Source organism: Conger conger, chromosome 2 (assembly GCF_963514075.1).
Source record: "Conger conger chromosome 2, fConCon1.1, whole genome shotgun sequence".
NCBI classification, from domain to species: domain Eukaryota; kingdom Metazoa; phylum Chordata; class Actinopteri; order Anguilliformes; family Congridae; genus Conger; species Conger conger.
The window spans coordinates 14170180-14185572 of NC_083761.1; the positions used below are offsets into that span (position 1 = coordinate 14170180).

The following is a 15393-nucleotide window of genomic DNA, read 5'->3' on the forward strand; positions in this document are numbered from 1 at the left end:
ATGGCGAAGAAATGTGATCAAAGTGACTTTGACCATGGAATGATTGTTGGTGCCAGACAGGGTGCTTTGAGTATCTCAGAAACTACGGATCTCCTGGGATTTTCATGCACCAAAGTTTGCAGAGAGAGGTGTGAAAAACCAAAAAACAACCAGTGAGCAAAAATGTGTTGTTAATGAGAGGGGTCAGAGGAGAAGGGCCAAACTGGTCAAAACTGACACTGATAACTACAAATAACCACCTATTACAACAGTGGTATGCAGAAGAACATCTCTGAACACAAAACCTTTAAGTGGAAGACTTAATAACTCAAACAAAACATCCATGAAATTCCTTTTTTTTTTTTTATGCTGCAAGTGCCTGTTCATTTAAATGTGCAACCGATAACACAATTAATCATGCGATCAGTGAGACTCAATGTCTCATGTGATACAACTCAAATTATTCTTATGATGCTTTTTTTTATTCTACAGGAAGGACTGAAGACACAAGATCTATACATCCAGCTCAATACTGTAGAAGTTCAATTCTCTTATTTCTCTTCAAAACTATTTAAAGAGGGATTTAAAAGTAGATTAGTCTAATCTTCGACCTGCTGAGAGGCTTTTCTTAAACCCATATTAAGATCTGCGATGCATATCCATTAATTCAGCGGCTAGGAAGCCCAGGGAATGCGCAGAAAACCAAACGGCACACTAGCACGAACAAAACCTGAAAAGATTAGGCGGAAACAGTGGGGACAGAGATGTTCGACATCTTACTGCAGCTGGGTTCGGATCCCACCTGGCGATTCCGTCTTCTCACAGATTGGGGGATTACCTCTTTATCAGCCCTGGCTAAATAAAAAGGCCAAACAAGCCTGGAGTGGTTTCCATAAGACTGACCAAATAAAACAGTGGAGCATCCACACTGTGTGTGAATCTCAATGTGTCAGCTGAGTACCCAGTGAGCCAAACAAGGGAACTCTTAACATGCAACAGCTAGGCTAACCACTGCGTGCTTTGCCCTGGTGTGGGTGTGCAACTCACAGGACAGATGAAAAAGATTGGAAAAGTGATTGGAAAAGTACTGGTACCTCTGCGCTTCTGCTGCAGCTCTGGCCCAGTTTTTAGGTCAGTGCTAAACTATCTGTATTTTTTATTGTTTTGTTTAAATGTTTACTGTATTTTGTACTTGTGTACGTTTCTTTTATGTCTTTTTAGGGTTTAGCCAAAGGCAAACCTCCACTGTGTGGACAATAAAGTTTAGTGTTCGTATTCGTATTCATAAAAGTGATTGTAATCAAAGGAGCAAACGTGGAGTAAATATGTATTAGATCTTTTGTGTCCTGCTTTCCTAGTCAGCATTGTGGCTTTGGCATCAGAAGAGCATTTGTTTCTCAGTGGGACATGCTAGTCTCCACAGCAAGACACCCAGCAGGCAGCTCAGAGGCAAGCCTGGTCACAGGTCCCCTACCCAGGGCCTCTCTGAGGGGCTCTGGGAACAGTACCAGCTCCGCGGAGTCTGAGAGACTCCTGCCGCATGTGGGTGCGTGCCTTCACTCTGAATCTGAAGGGATTACGATGCGAGGGGTGACAACACAACACGCTCGCCTGCGTGCACAGCGCAGTGTAAAGCACTGCCTCTCCCTCAACACTGGAGCAGACTGAACGGCTTGTCACACCGCTGCTGGAGAGTCCTCGTGCCCAAGACGCACTGCACTACCAGCATCACATTTCTGGATGCAAGAAAATGCAGATCCGTGGGTCTCGGACAGACAGAATTACCGTGCCCAGGTGCGGGGATGCGTGAGGAGGTGGCTAGAAGGCTGCTCCAGGTTGGCTGAGCCCAGCTCCTTGGACTGAGATTAAGCGGGATGGGCCCGATATCGTCGCATGGTGCCCATTAAAGGCTCTAGTGTACTGGGTGTTCAGTGTCCTACAGTCCAACACTTACTGACTTCACTACTGACAACCTTGCCCGACAACTCAGTGGCTTTGCTGACAACCTTGAAGCAACTGGGTCATTTTATTTCAATCACAATCAATGCAAGCCTTCACAGAGTTTCACAAGCTCAGAAGAAATGTAAGCACTGCCGCAATCACGTGTCCAACGATGTGTGTGGTGAGCTTCAAAAAGGTACCCACACAGAAATAAGTGTGATTCAGTGATCATGACGAAATGAAGCGAATCAAATTAGTTTTACTGATAATTTGTGATACATTAGCCCGACTGCCCTTTTACAATGATAACACAGGTTCAGCTTACACTTTCCATATCTGAAGTGGAAACTATTTCCCAATACGGAAATGAGAGCTGACTTATTCAATTATTTTATAGCTTTAAAAGATTAAACATAAAACAAATTTCGACATCATCACCACAAACATATTCAGTGAGATCATACAGAATGGGTTACAGGTAGCCGAGATGTTGCTATTATAACCAAATTTTGGCCTTTAGGATGTGCCCTGGTTAAACGGATGTCTTTTTGGTTTGATATACATATATATATATATATATATATATATATATATATATATATATATATATATATATATATATATATATATATTCTTTAGATTTGACTTTTCAACAAATGTGGAATACACATTCACACTGCATCATCCTCTGCCAATGGAGAATAGTGCAGACTAGCGTCCACTATAATTCATGCCTGCTAGCTGCCTGCTGTCTTCTTTCCTCTGCTATCTCAGCAGCACAGCCATTGGACATCACTTTGTGAGCAGCTGCTACAGGCCCTCCCTTATTGGCCAAAGCCGTAGCCCAATTGCGCGTTTTCCAAAGGAGCTACCGGCCGCAGAGCTGGCAAGGCCAAGATTCTATTCAGGACAATGGCGCTCGCTGCGACATCCGGGGCTAGCACGTTAGCTGGACAGCATCGAAGAGCCCCGTATATTGTCGTTTCCATGAAAACACCTCAGTAATCGTCCGCACGCCAACCGGGGCCGTGCGATGGCGCCGTTTCACCGACAGAACGATGACCAAATGCAATTGTTCGATTCTTGTGAAGCGAAAGGCGCCCAACCTAGTTGGCACCATGGTCGGTCGTTCGATATAATTGCTCAGCTGCCACTAAGTGGAGGGCTGTATTCAGCGTGCAGCTCTTATTATAATTGGCCTCACTGTTTCCATGTTGATGATCAGGGCTGAAACATTTCACTGGCCACTGACACATACAGCTGTTTCATAAGCCCGGAGCAGAAATACAATGCCCCCCATAATCTTTGGGACAAATCATTTATGTACTTGCCACTGTACTCCACAATTAAAAAATATCACATGTGGTTACAGATTATAGATGATATATTGTGGTTATAAAATTTAAATACAGAGTCCCTCCATTTCAGGGCACCATAATGTTTGGGACACAGCAATGTTGTGTAGCTGAAAGTAGTCATGTTATTATTTTGTTGCATTTGTTTTGTTGTTTGCATGCCATGACTTCCTGTCTGTGACCTATCAACATTATCAGGGACTGGATATCTTATTTTCAGGTTGTTCTACAAGTCTCAAATTGTGGAGTACAGAGGCAAATAAATAAATGATGGGTCTTTGTCCCAAACATTCAGCCCAGCCCAAACCTTCAGCCTAAACCACATACGAAGAGACAGCAGACATGTTAAGACTACCATTTGGAAATGTTATGTAACTTAAGTTCATGCGAGCTGTTCTCTTACTTGGACCTGGAGCACAGAGGTGAACGTCTTGGAGTCTTCCGTCACCCCTCCCAGGTAGAGCTTTTTGGTGAAAACAGGCGGGTGATCATTTTCATCCTGAACATCAATAAACACTTTGGCTGTGTTGGCTGTGAAAAAAAGAAACGAACAAAGGCCAGTGATCTCTCCCCTGCATTCCAAATCAACTGCGCATCAAGCATTGGCAGTACATTTTCATCAATCAATAACCGCGTCCGATTTCACCGCAACACGCTAGCGTGCGGATACACGTTACGCAGCAGCAAAGTAAATCAACTAGTTTCCACTGCGAGGGGCACATGATGTCATTTACATAATGCGGCACTGCACTGCAGTTCATGGAAAGGACTACTTGTTCACTTGTTCAACCTACACTTTGTTTCTCAGTTACCCAACGTAAAATCTAAAATGGACAGGGCTAAAACGGTCCTGAGTAACAGGAAACAGGCCTAATGGTATACATAGATATTCAGTATATCATTCATCCTGCCCCAGGGGAGACCAGAGTCACATCACCCCTCCTTGGACTCCATGTCTTCCCCCGTCTCTGCAGCCCTTATAGGATGCAGTTTGCCAGATGGAATAATAACCCCCATCAGGGATACCTGCTGTATTTTAACATTGCTCCATATCGCTGATGGTGGGCTAATCAGTTCTGCAAAGCGTTCACGTTGTTCTAACGACGAGCACTTTAGACACCCACACAATGCAGCGGATAGCCCCTGATCCACTTGACGGCAGAACAGCCACAATTACCGCCCCACCTCTCCCAGTCAAACGGATTACGCAACACACCAAGCTATGGTGCACTCCCACCAATAAGAATCACTCAATTTCCCAACCAATCCCATTTGGGTGTAATGAGCTCTAATTGATTGCATTTGACAGTGGTCTGCAGAGCTGTTAAATGCCTCTGTAGTCCCCCTGATATTTTCTAGAATAATCTGTCAAAATGAGATGGCACAACAACAGCCATCTCTCTAGTCATTTGCAGGCAAGATTCTACATGGAAGCCAACTGCTTATAATATGCAGGCCACCTATTGTTCGTTATTAAATAATAAAGATGCAGAGAGAGAAAATCTATTAACACGTGGGCTTTAATTTTCCAATTAATGTGCGTAATATGCAGTCGTGCTGGGGGGAAAAAAGTTGCTTTAAATTGATTCACCCCATTAATAATTCATATTCAAGTAAAGATAAGCTGAATACGGCTAATTGACCAATGCCTACTGCAATAGAGGCATAATCTACAACACAGGACTTGGCATTTCCCAACTTCAAAAACATTTAATGCCGCTCAGTATGGTGCCCACGACCAATGTCTGCTAATCAGCCAAAGAAATAAAATAAAAGGATTAGAATTTTAAAAGCTGATGATGGAAAGCAATTTACTTTGCTGGTTAGTCCTTGATATGCATTATATCATCAGGGCGACAGAAAAAGGTAATTGCACACAAGTAAATAAATATAGAAATGCAAATGAAAGCAAAATTAAAAGAGCATCAAAAGCCTGCATGAAAGTACGCACCTCTTGGCCACATCAATACCCTGCATAAAAATAAACACCTCTCGGCCAGTAATTATTCCATGTCAAAACAAATAATAAATAAATAAATAAAAATAAACAAAACAACCTGGAGCCAATTATGTCTTGAATTATAACAATCATCGTGGCAGTTGAGGCGCACGTAACGGCCTGGCTGCTGTCTTACTTTTGGCGGTCACGCGTAGGTTGGATGCGACCACGCTCATGGAGTCTGCTTGCACACGGAGGACGTAGCCGCTGACGGACTCGTAGTCTAACAAGCTGGCCGTGGAGATGACCCCGGTGATGTTGTTCATGGAAAATACTCCTGAGAAGGAAGACAAGAGACAAGCCAACAGAAGATAAAGCGTCTTCGCGGCTCTGTTTTTTCGACTCAGTTGCTGTATGGATGAAATAAAACCTCATCATTTTGTGAAAGGGGGAAATCAACAGAATTCACACGCTGCTGGCACCAGGTCAAGCGGACATTTGTTAATTTCAAGACTCCCAAGAAAAAGGAGTTCCAACTTTCATGGACTAGCAGAATGTCAATGAACAGTACGCTCTAGATTGCTGGAGCCAAACTTTGGAGGACACTTTTATTATCTTGCAAAGTCCCTTCATTGAATTTAAAAAGGGAATTAAACAAACTCCACTCCACTCCTTCCGGGCGAGTAAGTGTTCCAAGCGTCCTTTAATTTAGATTTTAATATCGAGTTGAGGCAAACTTCGAGGCAATTTAATCTGTTCACACCCCAGGAGGCAGGGGAACAGGTCGCCGCGACTGTATGAAATGAGTCGTCATCTTATTATCCGTTACCGCTTTTAATGTGCTGATGACAAAGGCAATGAAATGCGAAGCCGCCGTAGACCGAGGCTGTTCAAAAGCAACTGAAGGTTACTGCGAACAGCACGCCGCAGTACTGTACACCCCAGAATGTAGTCTCAAACCACTTTATTTAAAAAAGTATTTAAAAAAGCTCTATTGACATCGATGTCCCAGCCAACAACACAGGAAATTCATTTCTGGACATGAACCACATGCTGATTCAAACTGTGGTTAAGTCTCAAATGAAAACCAATGAATAAATAAAAACCAATAAAGTGAAATGGACTGATGCACTTTACAGCGCTGGAGACTGGCAAATGTGATAACGCTGGAGACAAACAGCGCAAAAAAAAATCATAATACTTCTGAGGTAAATTTGCTTGATGATTTGGTACAGTATAAGCAGTGAGGGCTCTACCTACTTACCATTTCCGTTTCCTTCCACAATGGAGTACACTATAGTCTGGTTGACAGCAGCGGCCATTACGGCTCCAATGACCTTTCCCACTTTAGCATTCTCACTCACAGGGGCAAACCTGCAAACACGCAAGGACACTCAATTAGAATGCTATTAGAACATTCAGTATACAGTACAGCGTGGATGCTACCAAATGACAGTCCTACAATTACAATCTACTCACAGGCTAAAGCTCATGGACCACATCCCATATTTATGGCTAAATTATTTATTTTGTCAGCAATGGAGAGTTTAGTCAATGCACAATTCTGTCAATATGCATCAAAGAAGCCAGGGCGCAACAATGTGGAAAAACCTGACGAAAATGTATTGTTGTTGTGAAAATTCTTTACATGGCATATTTCTGTCATTGGCAGGCAGGCATTGTCTATGTCTATAAACCATTGTCATATACACATAAACCCATTTTTTGCTCTGAATGTCACTAAATGAATTTACATGTGGGGAATTCACCCATTCATTTAAGTCGTCCTTGTCAAATAAGGAATTCAATATAAAACCAACTGTCCTTGTTGTTATCTGAACTATGTACTCACCTCGATCTTTTATTAATTTGTTACATAAAAATGACTGGCTTTGTATATTTAATAATAATAAAAAAATGACTAATCTTTGGCCCTGGCAACTTAATGTGCTTTGAGTCTGCACAGTATAACTATAAAAACACTACAAAAGTCACACTACTTTTGAGTCCTTGCACTTATGAGCTCTCTACTCTTCCTTGCCTGGTATTTGTCATCTCCTCCCATGGTGTCCATACCATTTCTACACCGACCACACTCAGCTTTTCTCCTCTGTCCCTCCATCTTACACACAGGTCTCACTTTGTGTCTCAGCTAGTCAGAAGGACACCTTGCCGGATGGAGGACCATCACTGCTGGACCTGGCTTGCAATAGTCACTAAGTGACTATATTAAGTGACTCAGCTGGTAAGCATTCGGGCGCAAAATAAGTAAGTAAAAAAAAAAGGGTCTAAAAATACCTAATAAAGTGCTCAGTGACTATACATTCCCTCAAGATTATTAGCACCGCTAGCCTCTCCTTTAATCTCGGTGCTCCATCACTGTTGGACCTGGCTTGCAATATTCACTAAGTAACTATATTAAGTGACTCAGCTGGTCAGCATTCGGGCGCAAAATAAGTAAGTAAAAAAAAAAAAAAGGGTCTAAAATACCTAATAAAGTGCTCAGCGACTATACATTCCCTCAAAATGATTAGCACTGCTAGCCTCTCCTTTAATCTTGGTGCTCCAGGAGAGCTCACTCAGAGCTCTACTACAACAATTCCCTTCTTGCAGGTCTCCCTGGTTGTACACCTTTGCAAATAATATCAAATAATACAGAACACAGCCACCTTTGTCCTCCTCCTAACCACAATTCACTGGCTACCTGCATCAAGTTTTAAGTCCTTGGTATTAACCTATAGGGCAGAGAATGGAGTTCTCAATACCTAAACCAAACCCCAGCCAGATCTCCCCTGCCTACATGCTCACTTCTCCCAGTCTGTCTCCACACATCTCAAAGTGGCCAGGACAGTAGAATCACCATTTCTCTTCTAAAAGTAACACAGACTGAAGGCCCAATCTCTTCAGACTGCATCACTACCCCATAGCACTCCCCCCTGCTGTGCTGATTTACTGTAGGCTATGGTGTTATTACAATTTTAGATTTGCGCGAGGTCTCATATTCCGCTTCTCAGGGATTGTTATGGATGTAGTCTGCATGTATTTATTACTTGTTCTTGGTCAGCAGAGCACTATTGCTTTAAGTAATGTTGCATCTTCGCTGGTCTGCGAATGTTGTTAACCAAGTCTGGCACTATGGCTGATTTTAATGGGGTGAATGCACTCCTGTTTCCCCAGTACTGTAAGTCTCTCCATATAAGGGTGTCTGGTAAATGAATGTAATGTAATTTAATGTAGGAATTACCCATGGTGTCAGCATTCCGCCAAGCCTCAGCCTTCCACACGACGCCCTTCTCCGAATGCTCAAATTTGTTTCAAGCAGTTAAGTACACTTTGAAGCGTTCAGCCTTGTGCTTGTATCCTGCTGTTCAGCACACTCAGTCTGTATGTCTAGTCTCTGATAATTCAGCTGCTAACATGGATATGAGCACAACCTCCAACTGGGTAGGACTAAAACATCAGCACATTGGCACCTTCCCTCATGCGCAGAGAAAGGCTGACTCAGCAAAACTCCGTCATGCCTTTTTATTACGGTGGAAGACTCATAAATAATCAATGAGGGGTGAAAACGCATGCTATTTCATGTGATATAGAAAATCAACACAATCCAATGGCACTTTTGGCAGAGCAAATAAAGGATAAATGCCAAATGGCTTGATTACACCAACTGATATTTGGCACTCAAATATTTTGTGTCAATTAAATTCTGTGGAACTATTAATTTAGCAACTAATTGCTCTGTGTTCCCTTTTAACACATTACAAATTAACAGGATGAGATAACTGACACCAATTCACGAATGGCACCTTGATATGATAGAAATGCACATAAGGGACTGAAACATGAGCAATCATACACCAAACATTGTCAAAGCCCAAACAGATCAACAACAGTGATGTTTAGAAGTTGGACTGTAGAATCACAAAAATAGGGAAAGAGTTGACGCTATTCCTAATTCGGCATTTATATTTTGTGCTTTTAAAGGTTATTAAACAATACAGGTACAACAAGCATAAAAGCATTAATGCACACACACAAACCTACACATGCACAAACCTGAGTGCACACTGCACACACACCACACAGACCAGTAGATGTTCTTCAGTAAGAGTTGGAGTACTGCAGGGCACGGATGTTGTAAAATCAATTCATTAAACCAGTCTCTAATAAATTTCCCCATACCTAAAGATGAAAGATTCAACAGCCTCGACAACCTTTCCAACCATAAGACTGATCTACAGCCTGTAAAACTTTCTCCTGACCCTGCTTGCTATCAGCCTTGACTGAAATTACTCTACCTGTACCTTCCAAGGCAAATACTACACACAGAAAAAGAACAGAATGGCAAAAGGTGCATTTTTCTTGTTCACTCTTTTCACACAGCCCCAACAAACAAAAACACATTTGGCTGTTAAAACCTCCATAAGTAAAATATAGGTTTGGACAGTGTACACAGTGCTAATTGGAAAGGCTTAACTGCAACACCAAGGGGCTAATTCACATGTTAATTTTCAGATGCAGACATTGCATCAAGGAGAGGGGCTCATTATTATTCCATAGCAAACCAAAACAACGCAACACACCCACCCTCTCCCTACACTCTCTCAATCCAAAAAAGGTGGAAATACCAACAGGAGGCGGTAACCGCATGAATAAACTGCTGAGCTAGAGGGAGGCTTGTAAATGTATAAACACTGGAACAATCAGGGCTCAATGAGGAGCTAAATCTGGCCCCTTAATCGAAATAGAAAAAATGACTTAATTAAATACGTCATTTTATGCCCCAACTGAATACCACTGCTTGAATGTGCCTGAGGACATGTTTCAGGGGAACTTCACACTAAGATCAATTTCTGATGATAAATTGGTCTCTCCACCCATAGTATGGTAAAAACACCCACAACAGTTACAACATACTAATTTTCGTGATATCCATCTTTCATCCTAGAAATCTGCCTGGAGGATATGTTTAGCATCCATGGGGCGGTCACACTCTGTGCAAGTGCCAGTAACTTTCCACGAGGCGATGTGCATTTCTTAAAGCATGCAATGAGAGGGGAATTAAAACTGTAGTCTTCAAACAAACAAAGTCCCTCTGAAAGGGAGCGATAACACAGCAAGCCTGCTTCAGCTAACATTACCGCAACACCCCGGACAGCAGCTACTGTGGAGTCAGAAGACGCACTCATGTGCCTGCTGATCTGAAGAAACAGCCATTCCCAAATACATAATTCATAAACAAACAAATACAATTAACTCTTCCCACCGCAGAGCATTTGCATATTATTCTGAGCAATGTACAGATTGTCATAGAGTGACAGAGAAACGTGTATATTGCTATCCCTGTGTGTACATAAGATTCATGTTGGTGCATGCGTGTGTCCCTGTGTGAGTGTGAGTGTGTGTGTGTGTGTGTGTGTGTGTGTGTGTGAGAAAGAGAGAGAGAGCCACACAAGTCAGAGTATTGCCTGGGGAAGCCAAACCTGATGACAGGAGACATGATGACCAGGGAAAGCACATCTGGACATGCTCATTAGGATGGGGATCACAGAGTGCTGGTGAAGTGAGTACTCTCAGGTTTCGGGCGAAAGCTGCTGTCCCATTTCCCAAAAAGCACACACACTCAGCACCTCACTTCACCTCGACACTTTCACTAGAGCTTTCACTAGATACATTTACTGTTTCATAAATTAATTTCATAAATTAATCAAGTTTCATTTGAATGAATTTTGTTGAATTTTATGATAAGTGCTTTTTTTCCCAGACAATCTCATCCTTTGTAAGAAAGTAATTCTATATATTCAGAATACAGTGTTCAGGTACACGTACACGGCTATTCCATATCAAAACCAGTATGCTTAAATTATTTGTTATAGTAGGCATGGTATAGTTATCTAAACAAGTCTTTCTGCATCAGTTTTCATATTCCCAAGCGGAATAAGTTAATTCTGACAGCTTGGCTGCCGCTCACTGGGAGAGAATCTCATTAAGACTTACGGAACTTCATGTGAGGGAATGTCTTCCTAACCACGGGCATCCCATTGCATCATGGGAACGAGAGTCTCACGAGAATACACAGAGAGAGTTATATTGGGAAGGTGCTGCACAACAATAGTCTTATCAAATCTCTTCCTGCTGTACATCATCATTTTTCAATACAAACAAAACGCCTTTTAAAACAAGGTTCCACCACAACCAAATTCCAACCCTAAACGTACTGTAGTGGCACGTGGCAGTCAGTTGCTGAGCATTTCCTGTATGCAGCATAGTCTGCATAGGATATGGCCTTTCACCCCATTTTATGACAGGTTTTCACATTTCATTTGTGTATTTCTTACACAGGTGGCTCCCGCGGAATACTAACAGCTTGTGAACCGAACATCAAGGACATGTCTTCAGCCACCTGCTTTCATTATATTTTCACAAGACCTGTTCAGTCTGCTGAGAAATGTCTACTCAAATATTTGTTCATGCAAATCAAAATACTTTTCAGCTAGTACTGGGCTGTTTAGGGGCTACATTATTCATTTTTTGCTTTGCATACACCAAGTATAACACAGCACAGTAATATTATGAAGATTATAGCTGTCAGGGCTACTGCTTGGGAGACAAAATAAGACAAAATCTAACAAGAAAACCAAATAAGCCCCATTTAACAGTGTAAGCCCACTTCATTCTCATTTGTTTTTGCAATGAGCTCAATAGCTTCTCCAAAATGTAGGGTTTAAAAAAAAAAAGGGCTTCCCAATACACTTGAAAACAATAATATGGAACTGTTCAACTGTTTTAAAGAATGTTTTATTGATCTTGGCTTTTCAATTTGACGCTTTGTCAGATTTACTGATTTACAAAACTGGCTAGAACATAAAGGTAGTTTCCAGGGATGGTAGTTTCCAAGAAAAAAGATAAAAAACTAAAACATAAACAACAATGAAAACAAAAGGCACCAAATTGTGTGAGTTGTTGAACAACTTGTATACTGTGTGTGGAATCATGTTGACTAAGAAAGCATATTTAATTAGATTTTTGGATTTCACTGTGAGCTGAATGAGACAGTACACTTTCCCTCATTAACCGGACTGTCACGCTAACTCCTGGTCTGGACCACAGGAGAGTCGTAGCACCTGTGCGAGCAAAGCTGTTTGGAGGACAAACTCGGCATAGACATCGAATGATCCAAGCCCTGCGTACGGACGCACGCTGGCGAGTCTACCTTGCTCAGCGTCTTGGCGATGACACACGGCTCTCCGGTGAAGCTCCGTCACAATCAAGACGCCGTGTTTTCATGAAACCGGCGACATGTCACGGAAGAACCTTAACTACTGCCAGCCTCGCACGGCACAGCATTGGTTTATACTTCCCTGCTACTAAATAAAGCCAAGCATGCAAATAAAGCATGCAGAGCCCATTTAAAGGATATCAGCTTCTTTTCAGTTCGTTTCTTTTCTGCCTAATGGTTGTACAGACATGATTGGTTCCTTTGGATGGCATTATATGAAATTTGCTCACAGTGTTGGTATGCAAGATCTGCTGCAACGGAAGCCCTCAGTAGCTCATTCACCCCCATAATCCCCCCCTGACATTTCCCAATCAGAGCCTCCTGCCAAAGAAAGGGTGAGCTGTGTTTGTACAGATAACACACTGAATACTCATTCCTTCCTGTCCTCTCACCACACTTTAATAGCCGCTCCAGACAAGCAGACGGTTAAGTGTGAGACTAATGAGGTCCGCAGAGTAATGCCGCTATCGCGGCTATACCACAATTTAAATTCCATTATTTCCACTGTGGTCACATGAATCTGCCGTGCCAGGTATGCCATGTTCTAATAGCGCTCGTGAAATTAATACTCTCTGAAGGCTAGCTTAACAATACTAGCACCGTAATAATGTTAACCACTGATTTTCTGGTTTGTTTGAATCATGTGTTTCATATGTGCACGCATGCGCTCATGCATACACACACACACACATACACACAAACACACACTCAGTGTGCATACATATTGTGTGTATATACGTAGGTGAGTAGATGTACATACAATTACCAAAGTGCAAGAGTAAATGCTAATCATGGATGTGCAAATCCAAAAAACTAGATTTTCAGACCTACACTTTCCAACCACACTTATTTACAATGACTGAAGTAGGCTACAGTTGCACTGAATGATTCTTTTAACAGCTACAAATCTTTATTTAATGGATTGCTAGTTAAAATAATAGACAAAGTTAAACAGTTAGCATTTTTTTTCTGTGACTTTATATGTCATTTATATGTATTTTTGTTGAGCAAAAAGACAGGAAACTGTATTGGAGTTGGATCCATATCGTGTATACATTGGCAGGAGTATTCACGATGCTCCCAGAAGACTGCTGTGCATCACCCTGCATAAATAGGCTGTCACAAAGAATAAAATAAAAAATACATTTAAATAAAATAAAACATGTAAAATAAATAAACAAAAAAGATCAACTTATATATTAAGAAAGATATACAATCACAGGTGGATATTTTTATTTTTATTAATTTTGCTGGACGATTAGACACTGACCTTTTCATTTCTATTTGGGATTAGTATTGTTGGCAGCTAGCTGTCACTCCCAAACATAAGGTAAGGGTCAAACTGCAGTCTAAACTCTAGTAGAATATATCAATACCAAACACATGATGCATCATTTATGATGTTTATGGTTAAGGCAAACACTGCTCTAACTATGACAGGCTATGAATGAGCAATTGTACTGTACTTCTGACAAATTATTTTGGCCACCTCCGCTCCCTCAAGCTTAGGGAATGTCAGTGCCATTGGAAAAATGGAAATGTGACGGCAAGTTCAAAAACAACCGCACATTCCCAAAAGTTCAAACCGCGGGACCGATATAGCCTTGTGTCAGCTACGTTGAGGCGGGTGGCACTGCTTCATAACAGGAAACGCACAGGCACACAATCTATGATGGCTGGAATCATTAGCAAGGACCGAATAAGCTGATTCACATGAAACAAATAATGAAATAAATCATATCTTCTGATCTTAATTGTTTACTCGCCGCCGTTAATGTCATTCATTAACAAGACAGTTGGCTGTGTGTCTGGGTGTCAGCGCACTCCTTCCTGAAATACATGGCCTGTTCATCACTCCACAATGTTATGCTAATGGTGTGCTTGTTTGCCTGACCCTGCGCTGGTAACACGGCACACAGGCTGTCAATGGCTGCATACTAATGCCGCAGGTGTTCTCCGCTGGTAAGGCTAGCCCAGTCCCCTAATTACACCACAGAACGGAGGTGGGGCACGGTCTACGCTAACAGTTCCATCGTTCAGGTAACGAATCACCTCTCTTAAAACGCACAGAACCATGAAGGCTGACACTTAGAATTATCCTCCTCTGTCTCTTCACACACACACACACTGACAGTGCGATAATGTAGGGAGGAGCTGAACAGCAACAAAACAGTCTAAATAAAGTCACACGCTCAAGTCACCCGAGATCTTTCCTGAATGCGTTTCTGTGTGACGTCTTTTTTTTCCAGCACCCCGCCTTATAATTTCAGCACAATGCCTTTATAACCGCTGCAGAGGAAAAGGGCTAACGGCATTCTGCTTCTGAAAAGCAGCCCCGTCGAACAGCGCTGGAAATAGTACAGAGCGTTATTTGCGCCTGCTAATGATAATGGCATCCCAGAACGATGTTTGCACCCTGGCAAAGAGATGAATTATGGTGCAGAGAATTGACCTGCGGTGCCACCCGAGGTGGCTTCAGTCTTATTCATTTATTGTGGAATACTAACAAGCTGAGAGCAGCACTTTCCCCCTCTCAGACACAATGCATCAAGTATTAGCAAAGGAAACAACCGCAGCTGAGCCCACTGGTGTATTTAAGTGACATCCTTCCTGATATTTCACCACCGCCGCTATTGATGATATGAATAAGATGGCAATGGTGATGGCGATGATGATGATGATGATGATGATTATTACAGTCATCAGGATCATTAGAAAGGTTCTCTACGTGCGGCATGGTTTGTGGTAAATGCGCTCAGCGTGAGCGGTTTGCAAAACCAAAATGCTTTGGTGTGTGAAGCCCGTTTCAAATCACGGGCACTGTGGAGTTTCAATGTGCAGCCCAAAACATCCCAGACCCAAAGCCAAAGTGGACATGTTCCCTACAGACTACCCCATCT

The 15393-nt window shown here is 42.1% G+C and overlaps 1 protein-coding gene across 1 annotated transcript in view; it reads right to left on the reverse strand.

Moving 5' to 3' along the window:
- The window catches only part of pcdh15b (protocadherin-related 15b), a 158040-nt gene that overhangs the window by 20902 nt on the left and 121745 nt on the right, over window positions 1-15393 (reverse strand). The window contains exons 25-27 of the mRNA XM_061231247.1: window positions 6479-6588; window positions 5411-5551; window positions 3679-3806 (exon numbers count right to left, since the gene is read on the reverse strand). Coding sequence (XP_061087231.1) covers window positions 3679-3806; window positions 5411-5551; window positions 6479-6588 — 379 coding nt within the window. The remainder of the gene's footprint in view (window positions 1-3678; window positions 3807-5410; window positions 5552-6478; window positions 6589-15393) is intronic.